The 20,659-nt window shown below is 39.6% G+C and overlaps 1 protein-coding gene across 1 annotated transcript; it reads left to right on the top strand.

The window, feature by feature from the left end:
• The first annotated feature begins 1,058 nt into the window (after nucleotides 1-1,058).
• Nucleotides 1,059-18,998, top strand: pi4kb (phosphatidylinositol 4-kinase, catalytic, beta). The gene is made up of 12 exons (XM_041793980.1): nucleotides 1,059-1,164; nucleotides 8,263-8,949; nucleotides 9,259-9,624; nucleotides 12,536-12,763; nucleotides 14,566-14,793; nucleotides 14,900-15,009; nucleotides 15,244-15,348; nucleotides 15,962-16,085; nucleotides 16,835-17,100; nucleotides 17,179-17,311; nucleotides 17,405-17,525; nucleotides 18,263-18,998. The coding sequence occupies exons 2-12, from the start codon at nucleotides 8,284-8,286 to the stop codon at nucleotides 18,442-18,444; spliced, it is 2,529 nt and encodes an 842-aa protein (XP_041649914.1). The 5' UTR covers nucleotides 1,059-1,164; nucleotides 8,263-8,283; the 3' UTR covers nucleotides 18,445-18,998.
• The last annotated feature ends 1,661 nt before the right edge of the window (nucleotides 18,999-20,659 follow it).

Below are 20,659 nucleotides of genomic sequence, written 5' to 3'. Positions count from 1 at the left end.
TATCCTGAGTGTTGGGTAAGAAATCAGAATCAGAGGCAATCCACCTCAATAATTTGGACACTTTCCCCAGTTCACAAGTGTGAATAACACCATCCCAGCATGTCAGGAGTTTCATACATAAAATCCTCTGTAATGTTACTACTGTTTCGCAATTTTTCATCTGCTAGTAAGGCGTGTTTGCCCCTTTTAGCCCATTTTTGTCACCTTTAACCTTTCTCAATTGCCACTGTCACTGCTTAGATTGTGGCTCTTGTAAATGCATTTTTCAACAGTTTGGCTCTTTGGTTGAGTACCACTGGACTAAATGAATCAGTCAACAGACTGAAATCTGCATGAAATAAAGTAAAATATAATTCTGCTCCTCCCTTAAAAATGTCCAATGGTATAGTGCAGTGCTGTGAAATATTGCACGTAAAATTAATTTAACCATAGTAAAAATGTTGCTCACAAATGGGGAAAATATGTTTCAAAAATACACTAAAATGCAGAGATGTTTGTAAAAAAAGACTCAACATTTCTTACTTGTCTCACCGGTTAAGGAGGGCCCTGTGTAAATTCTTTCTGGGGGCCCAAAATCCCTAGCTACACCCCCGGGGTCTAATCAGAAAGTTAAACTAAAAATAACTGTGAAAGTGTAAAATGTCAACCTGCATTATTCTGTCTGCTGGATCTGAGATTTTAATGGGAGTCTGTTAGAGGGGGGAGGGTTGACTTTGTCTGTCTGTTTTTTGTATTTCTGTCATTTTTAGATATTTGATCAACAGAGGGTTAATAAGATGTTTGATCTGATGAAAGATTAAATATTTTAGATGTTAGCTTCCATCATAAAAAATCTTTTTACTAAGCATTGTGCCTTTTAATGTTAATTTCAACATCAGCAGATTGATAAATATCTCAATATCTTTCTATAAATCTTTAAAACCTGATAAGTCTCCAGAAAACTTGATTTACGCTCCCCTGAGTACTCGCCCTGTATTCTAGCTGTAGTACCTCTCCAGTCCTGCAGGTGGCGGCAGTCCAAATAGAACCTTCATCAAACAGCAGGTGAAGACGCAGCAGCGCCCCCTGCTGTCTGTTAGATGTTGACATGCAGATCAGAGAGAATCAATGGAGGAGACAAAGTGGAAATAAATCTTCATTTCGGACTCATTAAACCGTCACCAGGTGAGACACGCTCGCCAGGACACCCGGGGACAGGAGGGCAGCCAGTCGGTGAGGGAGGGAGAGCTAAGGTTAGCTTAGCATTCAGCTTTACACAGACTGGACAGAGTTAGCAACAGTTGGCCTGATATTTACCGGCTAATGCTAATGCTAACAGCAACCGTGTTAGTGCTAAAGCTGAGCTGACCCTGAAACACTGTTTTAACGAGCTCAGAGCTAGTTAGCTTCTGAGTTGTGAGGATAATCTCTGAGCTGACTGGTTACTAAACCAGTTCAATAACGGGTTAACTGGTTGATAAGTAAGTTAGCTAGCTGGGTAACGGTAACCGAGCTAACGGCTCCATAGGCTCAGCTGTGGGAGTTTGTTAGCATCATGCTAACAACATGGTAATAACTCTTGACATGACGGTTGCTCTCTGTTGAAATAGAAGGCCAACAGAAGCTAACAAGAATTACTGTAGCTAACTGTTTGGGTGAGTGTTTGAATCCCCATCTCTAATATTAGTTAGCTTCATGCTAAGCTAAGCTAATATCAGCTGACTCTGGTACAAACAAGAGGATTTAAGTCAGTGTGGGGGGTCACATTCCTCAGGGCTGGACTAGAAATAAACACCCTATTGATACAGAGATAGACTCTAGCCTCTAATGATTGATTTTTAGTCAAAAACAAACTCATAGGGAGGACTCAGTCTGTGGCTTTTTAAACATTTAGCCCAAAGAAATCAGAGTATCAAAGTACAGCACGGTCACATCCATGCAAAACTTCCTCTTTAACAGGACTCACAAAAGCTTTAGTAGGGATGTATCATTCGGATTTCTGCTGATATCTGATATGCCACATTCATTTTAACCTATGCCAAAATATGAATGTAGATCAGACCTGAAGGGTCAGTCCTTAAATCACTTTTTAAGTTTAAAATACATAAGCTGACAAAGGTCTGTTGATTCTGACTAGGATTACTCAGACTTAGTTATATACCCTAGGTATTTACATCTGATATCGACTGATATTTACATCTGATATAGGCTGATATTTACATCTGATATCGACTGATATTTACAGCTGATATACACTGATATTTACATCTGATATAGACTGATATTTACATCTGATATAGACTGATATTTACAGCTGATATAGACTGATATTTACATCTGATATCGACTGATATTTACATCTGATATACACTGATATTTACATCTGATATCGACTGATATTTACATCTGATATAGACTGATATTTACATCTGATATCGACTGATATTTACAGCTGATATACACTGATATTTACATCTGATATAGACTGATATTTACATCTGATATAGACTGATATTTACAGCTGATATAGACTGATATTTACATCTGATATAGACTGATATTTACAGCTGATATAGACTGATATTTACAGCTGATATAGACTGATATTTACATCTGATATAGACTGATATTCATAGCTGATATAGACTGATATTTACATCTGATATAGACTGATATTTACAGCTGATATAGACTGATATTTACAGCTGATATAGACTGATATTTACAGCTGATATAGACTGATATTTACAGCTGATATAGACTGATATTTACATCTGATATAGACTGATATTTACAGCTGATATAGACTGATATTTACAGCTGATATAGACTGATATTTACAGCTGATATAGACTGATATTTACAGCTGATATAGACTGATATTTACCAGCTGATATAGACTGATATTTACCAGCTGATATAGACTGATATTTACAGCTGATATAGACTGATATTTACATCTGATATAGGCTGATATTTACCTGCTGATATAGACTGATATTTACAGCTGATATAGACTGATATTTACATCTGATATAGGCTGATATTTACAGCTGATATAGACTGATATTTACCAGCTGATATAGACTGATATTTACCAGCTGATATAGACTGATATTTACATCTGATATAGGCTGATATTTACATCTGATATAGACTGATATTTACAGCTGATATAGACTGATATTTACCAGCTGATATAGACTGATATTTACCAGCTGATATAGACTGATATTTACAGCTGATATAGACTGATATTTACATCTGATATAGGCTGATATTTACATCTGATATAGGCTGATATTTACATCTGATATAGGCTGATATTTACATCTGATATAGGCTGATATTTACATCTGATATAGACTGATATTTACCAGCTGATATATGCTGATATTTACATCTGATATACACTGATATTCATAGCTGATATAGACTGATATTTACATCTGATATAGGCTGATATTTACATCTGATATAGACTGATATTTACATCTGATATAGGCTGATATTTACATCTGATATAGGCTGATATTTACATCTGATATAGACTGATATTCATAGCTGATATAGACTGATATTTACATCTGATATAGGCTGATATTTACATCTGATATAGGCTGATATTTACATCTGATATAGACTGATATTCATAGCTGATATAGACTGATATTTACATCTGATATAGGCTGATATTTACATCTGATATAGGCTGATATTTACATCTGATATAGGCTGATATTTACATCTGATATAGGCTGATATTTACATCTGATATAGGCTGATATTTACATCTGATATAGACTGATATTCATAGCTGATATAGACTGATATTTACAGCTGATATAGGCTGATATTTACATCTGATATAGGCTGATATTTACATCTGATATAGACTGATATTCATAGCTGATATAGACTGATATTTACATCTGATATAGGCTGATATTTACATCTGATATAGACTGATATTCATAGCTGATATAGACTGATATTTACATCTGATATAGGCTGATATTTACATCTGATATAGACTGATATTTACATCTGATATAGACTGATATTTACATCTGATATACACTGATATTTACAGCTGATATAGACTGATATTTACATCTGATATAGACTGATATTTACAGCTGATATAGGCTGATATTTACATCTGATATAGACTGATATTTACATCTGATATAGGCTGATATTTACATCTGATATAGGCTGATATTTACATCTGATATAGACTGATATTCATAGCTGATATGGACTGATATTTACAGCTGATATAGACTGATATTTACAGCTGATATAGACTGATATTTACCAGCTGATATAGACTGATATTTACAGCTGATATAGACTGATATTTACATCTGATATAGGCTGATATTTACATCTGATATAGGCTGATATTTACATCTGATATAGGCTGATATTTACATCTGATATAGGCTGATATTTACATCTGATATAGACTGATATTTACCAGCTGATATATGCTGATATTTACATCTGATATACACTGATATTCATAGCTGATATAGACTGATATTTACATCTGATATAGGCTGATATTTACATCTGATATAGACTGATATTTACAGCTGATATAGGCTGATATTTACATCTGATATAGGCTGATATTTACATCTGATATAGGCTGATATTTACATCTGATATAGGCTGATATTTACATCTGATATAGGCTGATATTTACATCTGATATAGACTGATATTCATAGCTGATATAGACTGATATTTACATCTGATATAGGCTGATATTTACATCTGATATAGGCTGATATTTACATCTGATATAGACTGATATTCATAGCTGATATAGACTGATATTTACATCTGATATAGGCTGATATTTACATCTGATATAGACTGATATTCATAGCTGATATAGACTGATATTTACATCTGATATAGGCTGATATTTACATCTGATATAGGCTGATATTTACATCTGATAAAGACTGATATTTACATCTGATATACACTGATATTTACAGCTGATATAGACTGATATTTACAGCTGATATAGACTGATATTTACATCTGATATAGACTGATATTTACATCTGATATAGGCTGATATTTACATCTGATATAGGCTGATATTTACATCTGATATAGGCTGATATTTACATCTGATAAAGACTGATATTTACATCTGATATAGGCTGATATTTACATCTGATATAGACTGATATTTACAGCTGATATAGACTGATATTCATAGCTGATATAGACTGATATTTACATCTGATAAAGACTGATATTTACATCTGATATAGACTGATATTTACAGCTGATATAGACTGATATTCATAGCTGATATAGACTGATATTTACATCTGATATACACTGATATTTACATCTGATATAGACTGATATTCATAGCTGATATAGACTGATATTTACATCTGATATAGGCTGATATTTACATCTGATATAGACTGATATTTACAGCTGATATAGGCTGATATTTACATCTGATATAGGCTGATATTTACATCTGATATAGACTGATATTCATAGCTGATATAGACTGATATTTACAGCTGATATAGGCTGATATTTACATCTGATATAGGCTGATATTTACATCTGATATAGACTGATATTCATAGCTGATATAGACTGATATTTACATCTGATATAGGCTGATATTTACATCTGATATAGACTGATATTCATAGCTGATATAGACTGATATTTACATCTGATATAGGCTGATATTTACATCTGATATAGACTGATATTTACATCTGATAAAGACTGATATTTACATCTGATATACACTGATATTTACAGCTGATATAGACTGATATTTACATCTGATATAGACTGATATTTACAGCTGATATAGGCTGATATTTACATCTGATATAGACTGATATTTACATCTGATATAGGCTGATATTTACATCTGATATAGGCTGATATTTACATCTGATATAGACTGATATTCATAGCTGATATGGACTGATATTTACAGCTGATATAGACTGATATTTACAGCTGATATAGACTGATATTTACCAGCTGATATAGACTGATATTTACAGCTGATATAGACTGATATTTACATCTGATATAGGCTGATATTTACATCTGATATAGGCTGATATTTACATCTGATATAGGCTGATATTTACATCTGATATAGGCTGATATTTACATCTGATATAGACTGATATTTACCAGCTGATATATGCTGATATTTACATCTGATATACACTGATATTCATAGCTGATATAGACTGATATTTACATCTGATATAGGCTGATATTTACATCTGATATAGACTGATATTTACATCTGATATAGGCTGATATTTACATCTGATATAGGCTGATATTTACATCTGATATAGGCTGATATTTACATCTGATATAGGCTGATATTTACATCTGATATAGGCTGATATTTACATCTGATATAGACTGATATTCATAGCTGATATAGACTGATATTTACATCTGATATAGGCTGATATTTACATCTGATATAGGCTGATATTTACATCTGATATAGACTGATATTCATAGCTGATATAGACTGATATTTACATCTGATATAGGCTGATATTTACATCTGATATAGACTGATATTCATAGCTGATATAGACTGATATTTACATCTGATATAGGCTGATATTTACATCTGATATAGGCTGATATTTACATCTGATAAAGACTGATATTTACATCTGATATACACTGATATTTACAGCTGATATAGACTGATATTTACAGCTGATATAGACTGATATTTACATCTGATATAGACTGATATTTACATCTGATATAGGCTGATATTTACATCTGATATAGGCTGATATTTACATCTGATATAGGCTGATATTTACATCTGATAAAGACTGATATTTACATCTGATATAGGCTGATATTTACATCTGATATAGACTGATATTTACAGCTGATATAGACTGATATTCATAGCTGATATAGACTGATATTTACATCTGATAAAGACTGATATTTACATCTGATATAGACTGATATTTACAGCTGATATAGACTGATATTCATAGCTGATATAGACTGATATTTACATCTGATATACACTGATATTTACATCTGATATAGACTGATATTCATAGCTGATATAGACTGATATTTACATCTGATATAGGCTGATATTTACATCTGATATAGACTGATATTTACAGCTGATATAGGCTGATATTTACATCTGATATAGGCTGATATTTACATCTGATATAGACTGATATTTACAGCTGATATAGGCTGATATTTACATCTGATATAGGCTGATATTTACATCTGATATAGGCTGATATTTACATCTGATATAGACTGATATTCATAGCTGATATAGACTGATATTTACATCTGATATACACTGATATTTACATCTGATATAGACTGATATTCATAGCTGATATAGACTGATATTTACATCTGATATAGGCTGATATTTACATCTGATATAGACTGATATTTACAGCTGATATAGGCTGATATTTACATCTGATATAGGCTGATATTTACATCTGATATAGACTGATATTTACAGCTGATATAGGCTGATATTTACATCTGATATAGGCTGATATTTACATCTGATATAGACTGATATTTACATCTGATATAGGCTGATATTTACATCTGATATAGGCTGATATTTACATCTGATATAGACTGATATTCATAGCTGATATAGACTGATATTTACAGCTGATATAGACTGATATTTACATCTGATATAGACTGATATTTACATCTGATATAGGCTGATATTTACATCTGATAAAGACTGATATTTACATCTGGTATAGGCTGATATTTACATCTGATATACACTGATATTTACAGCTGATATAGACTGATATTTACATCTGATATAGGCTGATATTTACATCTGATATAGGCTGATATTTACAGCTGATATAGACTGATATTTACATCTGATATAGACTGATATTTACAGCTGATATAGACTGATATTTACATCTGATATAGACTGATATTTACTGCTAATATAGGCTGATATTTACAGCTGATATAGACTGATATTTACATCTGATATAGACTGATATTTACAGCTGATATAGACTGATATTCATAGCTGATATAGACCAATATTTACAGCCGATTTTCTTCGTAGATTGTATATTTTCAGCCCCCTGCTGGTTGATTCTGCTGTAATCAGTAACATTTTTAGAATCGATTGTTCATTTTTTTTTTCCTAATCGTCTCTGAAAGTTTTCTCCTTTTGTTTCTTTAAAGGGGCGGAGCTTCCCAGAGGCTATGATGGAGGACACGGAGCCGGAGCTTTCCCCCGCCACCTCTGATCAGAACAGCCCTTGCCCCTCCCCTTCTCTCTCCATCTCATCCTCCCCGTCGCTGTCCCTCCCCTCCACGCCCTCATCTTCCTGTGGCCCACCTCAGGCGGTGACCCCCCCTCTGGGTGTGATCAGCGAGGGCGTTGGTGAGCTGAGCTTGGTGATCGACGCCGAGGTGGCTCATCGGGCTTGTCAGGAGGTGTTACAGCAGGTGAAGCTCAAACAGGTGGACACCGACGGCAGCGGCCTAGAGAACGGGGAGGTGCCGGCTCCTGAGCCCGCCCCTGCTCCTGCCACAGCTCCGCCCATCATCGTGAAGCCATTGAAGATCCGAGAGGAAGATGATGACCCCGATGGACCTGCCCCTGGTACTGTGAAGAGCGCCCGGCGGCGACAGAGACATAATCCCTCCAAACAGTCGTGGCTGCTGCGTCTCTTTGAGTCAAAGCTGTTTGACGTTTCCATGGCGATCTCTTACCTTTACAACTCCAAGGAGCCTGGCGTGCAGGCCTACATTGGGAACCGCCTCTTCAGCTTCCCCCACGAAGACGTTGACTTCTTCCTTCCACAGCTGCTTAACATGTACATCCACATGGACGAGGACGTGGGCGACGCCATCAAACCATATGTGGTTAGTGTGGTCAGGCAGGGGGTGGGGCTTATTTAATCACAATGATGTACAAGTGCATCTCAAGAAATCAGAATATCATGTAAAAGTTAATTCTTTGCTTTGGTATACTTCAGGAAGTTAAACTTCCATAAACTCTTGATTCATCTCATAGAAGTGAAATGTTTGATGACTTGTTTTAATGTTGATGATTATGGTTTACAGCTCATAGAGAATAAAAAATCCAGTGTCTCTAAATATTAGAATATTGTGAAAAAGTCTTGCAGGTTCACATGTGTTGTCCTGTTATAATCCCTGTTTTTTGTCTTGCAGGTCCACCGCTGCAGACAGAGCATCTCTTTCAGCCTGACATGTGCGTGGTTGTTGGGGGCGTACTCTTCCGACATGCACATCTCCACACAGCGCCACTCCAGAGGAACCAAACTCAGGAAACTCATCCTGTCAGATGAACTCAAACCTGCAGGGCCCCGAGCTCGCAGAGACCCCCTAACTCTGACTCCGTTCTGTCCCGTCTCATCTCACAACACTGGCCCTGGGCCCCTGGGAGGAGAGCACAGCCTATCGCCTTCCAAACGCACACATCAGCGCTCCAAATCAGACGCCACGGTCAGCATCAGCCTGAGCAGCAACCTGAAGAGAACAGCCAGCAACCCCAAAGTGGAGAGCAGCCAGGATGAGGTAACAATGGCATGGTTTAACTTTTCATTGTACGATGTTTAAGTAGATTTATTCAAGTTATGGCAGCCAGGATGAGATGGCAACACCAGAATTATACGTGCAGTATTTGAACAAAGTCACATTTGTCATTCTTCAAGCATTAAATAACAAAAACCCCAATACTGATCGGATGTCTAAGTTTTGAATATCTACCAACCCTGAACCAATAGGAAGGCTCTGGGTATCTACCAATACTATTACAATACCTGGACTTAGGGAATCTACCGACGCTGATCTAATATTTGTGCTTTGTGTATCTACCATCAACAATTCTAAATCTAGGTTTTTGGTATTTACCTATGCAATCCGATATCTAGACTTTAGGTAGATACCTACATCAATCCTTCTCTCTAGGCTATGTGCATCTACCATCACTGATCTGTTCCTAGACCATGTGCATCTACCATCACTGATCTGTTCCTAGACCATGTGCATCTACCAACACTGATCTGTTTCTAGACCATGTGCATCTACCAACACTGATGTGTTCCTAGACCATGTGCATCTACCAACACTGATCTGTTCCTAGACCATGTGCATCTACCATCACTGATCTGTTCCTAGACTTCATGCATCTACCATCACTGATCTGTAGGCAGCTTGTAGTTCTGGCCAGAGGCTGACCAGGATGATGTGGACTGTTAAAGTTAAAATCAAGTTTTAAAACCAAAGTTAAAATATTTAACATTCATGTTCTGTGATGTGACCTCCTGTGACCCTGTAGGACAGCAGCTCCAGCTCAGAAAGTGAGGCTGGCCCCGTAAGTTCTCTGACCCATGTTTTCTCTACAGGGTGCATTGTGGGAAATGAAGTTCTGCTGGCTGTGGGTTCTGGTTGGTGTTATGGTTTGCTGTGGTAGGAGTCTCAGGCATTCAGCTGTGATTGGTTAAAGCAGCTGCTCGTCTCACGGCTCCTCCCTCACGCTGTAATTCTGTCTATTTGGTCCAATCAGTTGTTTGAATGGGGGAGGGGGGGTAAAACCAATCAGGATGATTTACAGTGATGATGTCATCTCCTTTCCCTCCATGTGTTTGTGTGTCAGCATCACAACTTTTTAATAACACTCATATATGATCCCTCTTACCACAGGAACAAAGATGGCAGACAAAGTTCTGCACTGTTACAAAATGCACAAAAAACTTTGGCAACATTCCTCTCTCACAGTGGCAATGGCACCAAAACTATTATCTTTTGTTTGTTTTTATTGCAAAAAGTTGCAGGCAATCTCCTCTACACCTTCTAAACTTGTACAATAATATTGGCAGTGCCCCTTTAAGTTACCATGGCAACTAAAGCAGCAATTGAAGGCTCTCAAAACTGGTGTTTAAAGTTATTTATTACCAAAAATTATTGGCAAACTCCTGTACACCGGCTTAGTTAAACCAAAACAATGGCACCATTCTTCTTCATAAAGCCTCTTGTTACCACAGCAGGAAAAATGTAACCTTAGGTGATCAGTCTTAGAGAATTGATTCTTTATAGCTGTAAAAATCGCAGGCATACTGCAACACATTGGTAAGAATGTTAACCAGACACTGACAACATTCCTGCACCATGGCAACTAAAACAGAAGTTATAGGCTTCCACTTTGGGGAATGGGGTATTTTAAATTCAGGAAAATTAATGAGAACTCCTTAACACCACTTAGCTGTTCACTGAAGTCTGCTGCAGTCCTGTATGAGATCTCTTTGATTTGGCAACAAAAACATAGATCCAAAGTGCCTATTTTGGTTAAGTTATTCAATTTTACTTTCCAAAAAATGGAGAAAAACTCTTATAGCCTGTCCAGTTTGTTACCAAAACATTAGAAACATTTATGCACACAGTTTATGATATCTTTATATCACAATTGCAACAACAATAGAGGTCCAAAGCTCCAAATATGGGGGTTGATGTATTTTTTTCAATTCTAATATTGCAGGAAAACTGACCTACACCATCTAATTTGTACAATAAAGTTTCAACTTTCTGAAAAACTGAAAGTCCCAGATGCCTAATATCAGGTAATTCATTGCTTTTAATTGACAAAAATGGCAGGAAACTAATGCACATTTTCTAAATTGAACAAAAGCATTGTTTTAAGTAGGGCTAGGCAATTAATCGCAAATAAGATTACATCACCATACGAACCCCTGCAATTTTGAATTGCAGAAAGGGCAGTATTTCTTTAACCTGAAATTTGTGCCAAAATACCAGTTTAAAACGTTTTTTTGCAGCAGAAATTTTATGCATTACATGTTATGCAATCATTCAAGTGCATTTTTTGAGAAAAGTCTACAAAAAATCCTTTCTTCATTTTTGTAGGTTTCTCTTACTGAATATAAGAATGACATCAATATTATCCCTCCCTTCAATACAAGAATTCATGTCCGATTTGCAGTACGAGTCAGAATGATCACGATTAGGTATAGGATTAGATTAAAATTGTTTATCCCTTGTTTAATCTAACATTGTGTGGTTATAATACAGAATGGTTTATTGATTGTGTTTGTTAAAAAAGATGAGGAACTTTAAAATAATTGCATCTCAAATCCCAATCACAATATTGGGGGAAAAATCGCAATTAGATTATTTTCCCAAATCGTTCAGCCCTATTTTTAAGTGTTATGTAACCAATAGGGTATGTAGTTTATTGTTTTCAATTTATTTGAGGATAAAATTGCTGGATTAGGAAACCCCTATGAAAGAGTTTGGAAGTTTAATATTTGTTTGTATTTTAGTAATGAGTTCTACAGAGCTAGTATCGTTTCAGAGCTGACACACAAACACCTCGCCATGTTTCCTCGTCTTTCTGTCCACAGAGCGAATGCCGGCGGGCGCCACAAAGACAGAGTCCTCCTTCTAACATCTCTCTCTGTCTCTCTCCACACAGCCGGTGCGTCTGGCTCCTCAGAGGGAGTTCATAAAGTCTCTGATGGGGATCGGGAAGCGTTTGGCGACACTTCCCACCAAAGAACAGAAAACTCAACGTCTGATCTCAGAGCTCTCACTGCTCAACCACAAACTGCCCGCCCGGGTGTGGCTGCCCACCGCCGCCTTCGACCACCATGTTGTCAGAGTGCCACACACCCAGGCGGTGGTTTTAAACTCCAAAGACAAGGTGAGTTCTTAAAGGCATCGCTAGCCTCTTAGCTAGTGGCTACACACCTTAAACACACCTTAAATCTGCCATAATGCTAATAGTCATATCAGTCATGGCCCTAATTATGCCTGACTAGCATCCTTCAAACTGAAACAGAGGAGTCACAAAAAATCAGCATACTTTCTGTCTTTATCATTTACATAACACAGATATACCAACAATCTTTGCTTTATGTCACTTTGGGCAAAGTTTGGGCAAAAAGCTAAGCCCCCCAGGACCCACTTTGGAAATTCCAATCAATTTAATTGTTTTCATTGACAGAATCTGAAAATAATAAGCCCACATACACTTGTTCTTGACAACAAAACATTGTATAAACTATCCATTATTATTTCTCTTCTGATGTTAAACTGGATATGGTGATCTGCTTTTGTCATTGTTTTGTATCTTTGTCTGTAAGTGCGTTCTTTGACTTGCTGCTGTTATGGCCAGGACACTCTTGTAAAGGAGATTTTTAATTTCAATGAGGCTTTCCTGGTTAAATAACTTTAAATAGATAAATACATTATGAGTGTATTTGGGCCACTTTTGAAAACTACAATAAAGACGATTAGTTAAATTTAAGAAAAATCTCAAAATTCTCAATTTTAAAAATTCAAAAATTTATAAGTAAAAAGTATAACCAAAACTTAGTTGTTTTTTTTAAGATTATAAATTCAAAAATCCAACCACTATTTTCAGTTTGGTTTCTTGTAAATGTAGGATTTTTAAATTTGGCATTTTTGAGTTTCTATTGTCCAAATTTAAGACTTTATAAACTTGGAAATTGAACGTTTTTTGTGACTATCCCACATTTAAAGCTCTGAAATTCTATGTTTTTTTCTTGTAAATAAACAACTTTTTAATCTAATTTTCCCTCCTAAAAAGATTCTCTTCATTAAAAAAAAAAAAAAAGATTTTTTTTTTGGTCAAAACATTAAGGTTGGCCTTATACAATGTACTGCTAATCATGGTTAAATTATACAATATATATATGTACATCTAAATTTGACAACCTCAAAGTAGACAGGGTCCCGCCCCCCCCCCCAAGATCTTTGGCGCCCGGACCCGAGGTTGGGAACCTCTGTCCTAAATGACACTGTCACATTGACTTCTGGAAAGGTGCACTTCTCCAAAAGTTGCCGCCTACGGCCTACCGTCTGGCATAAATGGGAGGAAAAAAGCCAACATTCACGGCTCACACCTACATCCCTGCCTTAAAGGATGATGTCATCCTTTAAAGCTTATAAAACATTCCTTCCTCTACCTTTGAAGATGATGTTACCAAAGAAACATTCCATCTTTACCTTTTTTATGCCGGCCAGTCTTGGCCTTGCCCTCCTTCACTGTGAAGCCATGCTGTTGTAACTCCTGTAGAATATGTCTTTGCATAGTTTCGCTGAGATAAACAAGACAACCAGCAGCTTTTTAGCTTCTCTTGGTGTTTTTGAGCATTCCACAAATGTCCCAGTCTTGCTCCTCCCCTTGTCCCAACCTTTATGGAGGGTGTTTCAGGGTTTAAATGAATTGTGTGTTCTTTAGTGTTATATTTGTGAAGACTCCTTTACAGGGTGTTTGACAATGACAGCGTCAGACCGCTGCCTAAAGAGCGCTCCCCTTCTTATCCCTGATAGATGACTGGAGATTAAAGTTGCCAGAACTGTTTGCTGGTGCAGAGTTGAACCACCCCCAGTCGTGAGATTGTGTTTTACAGCCGTTTGAGTGAATCTGAGAAGGACATGGTCATCGTTTTTGTGCTACTGCCTCTCTGTCGCCCTCAGGCTCCCTACCTGATCTACGTGGAGGTTCTGGAGTGTGAGAACTTTGAGACGTCCAGCGTTCCCATCCGGATTCCAGAGAACCGGATCAGGAGCACGCGCTCGGTGGAGAACCTTCCGGACTGCGGCATGACGGCAGACCAGAGGGCCGGGAGCTTCTCCACCGTCCCCAACTACGACAATGATGACGAGGCGTGGTCCGTGGACGACATCGGGGAGCTGCAGGTGGAGGTGAGAGGCAGACAGGGGGACATTTGGTTTGCAGTGAGACAGGAAGTGATGTCATCATTATCAGGGGTGTTATCAGTGATTGTGTGACGTGTCTCCTCTCCCACAGCTCCCTGAGGTTCACACCAACAGCTGTGACAACATAAGCCAGTTCTCTGTGGACAGCATCACCAGCCTGGAGAGCAAGGAGCCGGTTTTCATCGCTGCAGGAGACATCCGGTACGAGCGTACACACGAGCATGCACATATACACAAGCGTGCACGCACAGTCATGCTCTATGTTTGTTTGTAAGTCCTGTTTGATCCTGTCAGGAAGATTTTAATGTTTAAATCATCTGAATCTTCCTTATTTCTGTGTTTTCCCATATTTTTTAAATCAGTTGAGGTTTGAACATCGTCTAAGATCTCATTTCTGATTATGTTAAAGATTGGTTTTGATGCTGTGCCTTCCAGGCGGCGTCTGTCAGAGCAGCTGGCTCAGGCCCCCACCACCTTTAAACGGGACCCCGAGGACCCATCAGCTGTGGCCCTGAAGGAGCCGTGGGAGGAGAAGGTCCGGTAGGTGCAACTCAAAAGGACAACGGACGAGTTTAGACTCACAGAGAGGCAGTCGATCTGGATTCTTCCAGACATGTACTCCTGAACTTTTATGATAAATTCAGACCATCTCTAAAACCTTCCTGATCTGGATGTTCAGACGTGAACCTCACTGCAGAGGTCTTTATTGTCAGAATCGAAGGGTGGGTGCAGAATAGGATGGTAAATAGAAAAATGAAGAATGGTGGTTGGAGCAACAGAGTCTGACAGTACAGTGATAATTTTGTTGTGAAACACATTTACACAATCATTCAAGCTGAACACATTAAAGTTTCATGAACATAAAAATGGCTTTTTGGTGCCTAAAAACTGAGAGAAGCTTTACAAACAGCCTCATCTCCATCACCATGGAAACTGTCGTTTCACAGTTCACCTGAAAACACAGACTAGCATACCAACCATGGAGGGAAAAATCCCCCAACATCCCCAGCTTCACCAACATTCTGTCCTTGCCTTTGGAGATGATGTTATCCTTTAATGTTTTAGATGTTCTCACATCAGTTCATCCTAAAATCAACAGGAAGTTTTCAGAAGTTTGATCTTCTGTCTGACTGTTGGTGTGCATCTGTTTCAGGCGGATCAGAGAGGGCTCGCCGTATGGTCACCTTCCCACCTGGAGGCTTCTGTCCGTCATCGTCAAGTGTGGAGACGACCTGAGGCAAGAGCTCCTGGCCTTCCAGGTGCTGCAGCAGCTCAAGGTAAGGCTGTGACATTACTGAGGGATAGAACGGAAGAAACACCACTATCTGTTCAAAACCCTCCCTTCTTTAGTCCCTTTATAGTCTGAACTTCAACACTACTCTTTCTCTTTCTCTCCTTTTTGTACCATCTAATCCTACTATCCTCCATGGTATCTTTTTAAAGTACAAATAAAGTTCTGGGAACACAGAGATGTGACCTGCACTCCTTTCTTGGTGGACATGTTTTTTCATACTTCCTGTCCCTGTTAAAATATTCTTTACAACTTCCTTGCTCTGTTTACATGTTCCCTACAACTTCCTGTCTCTGTAGACATGTTCTTTACCACTTCCTGACTCTGTTGACATGCGTTTTACTACTTCCTGTCTCTGTAGACATGTTCTTTACTACTCCCTGTTTCTATAGAGCTGTATTTTACTTCTTCCTGTCTGTAGACATGTTCTTTGCTACTTCCTGTCTCTGTAGACATGTTCTTTACTACTTCCTGTCTTTGCTGACATTTCTTTTACAACTTCCTATGTCTGCTGACATGTTCTTTTACTACTTCCTGTCTCTGTAGACCTGTATCTTACTACTCCTTGTCTCTCTATACCAGTATTTTACTACTTTCTGTCTCTGAAGACATGTTCTTTACTACTTTTTGTCCCTTTAGACTTGCTCTTTACTACTTCATGTCTCTGTTGACCTGTTTATTTCTACTTCCTGTCTGTTAACCATCCATGTTTAACCTCCTCTGTCTCCCTCACAGTCGATTTGGGAGCAGGAGCGCGTGCCGCTATGGATCGAGCCCTATAAGATCCTGGTGTTGTCATCGGACAGTGGGATGATCGAGCCGGTAGTGAATGCTGTCTCGCTCCACCAGGTGAAGAAGCAGAGTCAGCTATCTCTGCTCGACTACCTGCTGCAGGAGCACGGCGCCACAACCACGGAGGCCTTCCTCACCGCTCAGAGGAACTTTGTGCAGAGCTGCGCCGGATACAGCCTCATCTGTTACCTGCTGCAGGTCAAAGACAGGTGAGACTGTGACATCGTGCCTCGACGGTTTCTTCTGCACGCGGTCAGTCACTCACATGACACGTATCTGTCCTGCAGGCACAACGGGAACATCCTTTTGGACGCTGAAGGTCACATCATCCACATCGACTTTGGCTTCATCCTGTCCAGCTCGCCAAAGAACCTAGGCTTTGAAACGTCGGCCTTCAAGCTCACCTCAGAGTTCGTGGATGTGAGTTCAGAGATGTTAGCTCAGACAGCAGAGGTGCATTCTGGGAGCATGGTTGGTCCTGTTTCCAGTATGACCCAGTGTTGTTGTTTCTAGGTGATGGGCGGTCCAGATGGTGACATGTTTAATTACTACAAGATGTTGATGCTTCAGGGTCTGATCGCAGCGAGGAAACACATGGACCGAGTGCTGCAGATCGTCGAGATCATGCAGCAGGGTAAGACCGGACACATGACCTTTCTTTAACCACACGGACACGTGACCTTTCTTTAACCACACGGACACGTGACCTTTCTTTAACCACACAGACACGTGACCTTTCTTTAACCACACGGACACGTGACCTTTCTTTAACCACACAGACACGTGACCTTTCTTTAACCACACGGACACGTGACCTTTCTTTAACCACACAGACACGTGACCTTTCTTTAACCACACGGACACTTGACCTCTCTTTAACCACACGGACACGTGGGGAATGTGGCTCTGTCAGTAGAGTCGGTGGTCTTGCAGTCAGAAGGTTATGGGTTTGATCCTCAGCTCCTGCAGTCATGTGTTGATGCGTCTTTGGGATGGATGTGTATGAATGGGATTAGCTTATACTGATGGCCAGTCCTCCATAGCAACCTCTGCCATCAGTGGGTGGATGTGGAGTGGAAGGGTGTGTATGGGCAGGTTTTTGAGCAATCAGATGACTAGAAAAGGAGTGTACCATCTCATGCCCATTGACCAAGTCCATATAGAATTTTAAAGTCCCACCTGTTCTAACACCGCCTGCGTAGGTGTGCTCAGAGCTGGCGTGGTATTTCAGCGTGTCGGACACTTGTGTCCAGATTGATAAATGCTGATCTGTGCATGAAAATAACCGTACACCCAAATATCTGCTGCCCACATGTTTGATGTTTGATTCCCTGCAGTGTAATGATGATGTGCCTCTACTGCCCCCTACAGGCTCCCAGCTGCCATGCTTCCACGGGTCGAGCACGCTGCGGACGCTAAAGGAGCGTTTCCACATGTCTCTGACCGAGGAGCAGCTGCAGCTGCTGGTCGACCAGCTGGTGGATGGATCCATGAGGTCACTTACCACCAAACTCTACGATGGCTTCCAGTACCTCACTAATGGCATCATGTGACCCCAGGCCACACCCCCTGACATGTGTGTGCGTTAGTAAGAGAGAGAGCAGCCTGAACAAACAGAGACTGAAACAGACTGAAAACCTCCAGAACCTCCACATCTGTCCTCGTCTTATCCCTCCTCTCTGTTATTTAACTGTGGTCCCCTTCTTTTAATCTGTTTCCTGTTCTTCTTCTCTTTGTTGTTTTCTTTGTGACATCACCTCTACGTCTTCCTTATTTGTTGTTTATTTTATTGTTCTAACATCATCATCGCCTCTTATCCATTTCTTTCTCTCTGAATCCGTTTAATCTGTCGTTTTGTCGTCTCCTCCTTTATGAAATCTTTGTCATTTCTCTTTCTTCGTCTCTTTCCGTATTTGGGCGTATGTTCCTGATTGGCTGCTCAGCCGGACTCTTAGCCAATCAGAGAGCGGCCCAGTTTTAGTTTGAACTGTGAACATGCATCAGGTGTTTGGTTTTTCCAGGTGTGGAGCGGATTAAAGGACCAGTGTGTGTTTTTTTTACGTTTTAACTGTGAAGAGTGATCCATTAAACCAATCAGATCCTGTCAGACTGATTTCAATGTTTCATTTCATCGTTATGAAGGTTTGAAGGCTTTTTTAGGGGCTTTTATTTTTAGGTTTACTATGAAACGTTCAAAATAAAACATTTAAAGGTGTGAAAAGGATGAAAAAAAACACATTTAAATGGGAAATAAAAATCTGACTTAAAGATGAAAGTAAAGTGTCTATAAAAAGTATTGATCCCCTTGAATGTTTCACTCTTTTATTGATTTTGGCTCTTTGTCTGGAAAATAACTCTTTTCTCAAGCCGTCGTTCGGTCAGAGTGAATAAGATTGTCCTATATTTTACCCTCTACCTTTACAAGCCTTCCAGTCCCAGCTGCTATAAGCATCCCCACAGCACGATGCTGCTGGAAGCATCCCCACAGCACGATGCTGCTGGAAGCATCCCCACAGCACGATGCTGCTGGAAGCATCCCCACATCATGATGCTGCTGAGAAGCATCCCCACATCATGATGCTGCTGGAAGCATCCCCACAGCACGATGCTGCTGGAAGCATCCCCACATCATGATGCTGCTGGAAGCATCCCCACAGCACGATGCTGCTGGAAGCATCCCCACATCATGATGCTGCTGAGAAGCATCCCCACAGTACAATGCTGCTGGAAGCATCCCCACAGCACGATGCTGCTGGAAGCATCCCCACATCATGATGCTGCTGAGAAGCATCCCCACATCATGATGCTGCTGAGAAGCATCCCCACAGTACAATGCTGCTGGAAGCATCCCCACAGCACGATGCTGCTGGAAGCATCCCCACAGCACGATGCTGCTGAGAAGCATCCCCACATCATGATAGTGCTGGAAGCATCCCCTCATCATGATGCTGCTGAGAAGCACCCCAACAGCACGATGCTGCTGGAAGCATCCTCACAGCACGATGCTGCTGAGAAGCATCCCCTCATCATGATGCTGCTGAGAAGCACCCCAACAGCATGATGCTGGTGAGAAGCATCCCCACATCATGATGCTGCTGAGAAGCATCCCCACATCATGATGCTGCCACCAGCGTGCTCCACAGTGGGGATGGTGTGTTTGTGGTGATGTCAGTGTTTGGCGTCTTGTCTGATGGTCTCAAAGCTCCATCCTGGTCTCATCAGACCAAAGAACTTTCTTCCTCTTGACCATGGAGTCTCCCACAGTCCTTCTGGTGAACTCTAGTCCAGATTGAATCTGAGTTTTCTTCAACAGTGTCTTTCTCTTTGCCACTCTCCCATAAAGCTCTGACTGGTGAAGAACCCGGCCAACAGTTGTTGTCTGCAGAGTCTCTCCATCTCAGCTGCTGAAGCTTGGAGCTCCTTCAGAGTAGTCATAGGTGTCTTGGTGTCCTCTCTCACTAGTCTCCTTCTTGCACGCCCACTCAGTTTGTGAGGACGGTCTGATCTAGGCAGATTTACACATGTGACATATTCCTTCATTTCTTCATGATGATTTAACTGAACTCTGGGGGATGTTCAGAGACTTGGAGATGTTTCTGTCTCCATGCTCTGACTTAAACTTTTCAATAACGTTTTCTCTGAGTGTTCTTTTGTCTTCATGGTGTAATGGTAGCCAGGAATACTGATGAACCAGTGACTGGACCTTCCAGACTTGGGTGTCTTTATACTCCAATCACTGACCTCGGCTGATCCTCATCTCACTAACCG

Source organism: Cheilinus undulatus, linkage group 8 (assembly GCF_018320785.1).
Source record: "Cheilinus undulatus linkage group 8, ASM1832078v1, whole genome shotgun sequence".
NCBI classification, from domain to species: domain Eukaryota; kingdom Metazoa; phylum Chordata; class Actinopteri; order Labriformes; family Labridae; genus Cheilinus; species Cheilinus undulatus.
Note: the sequence above shows the minus strand (reverse complement) of the source record. Positions and strands in the feature narration are given on the sequence as shown.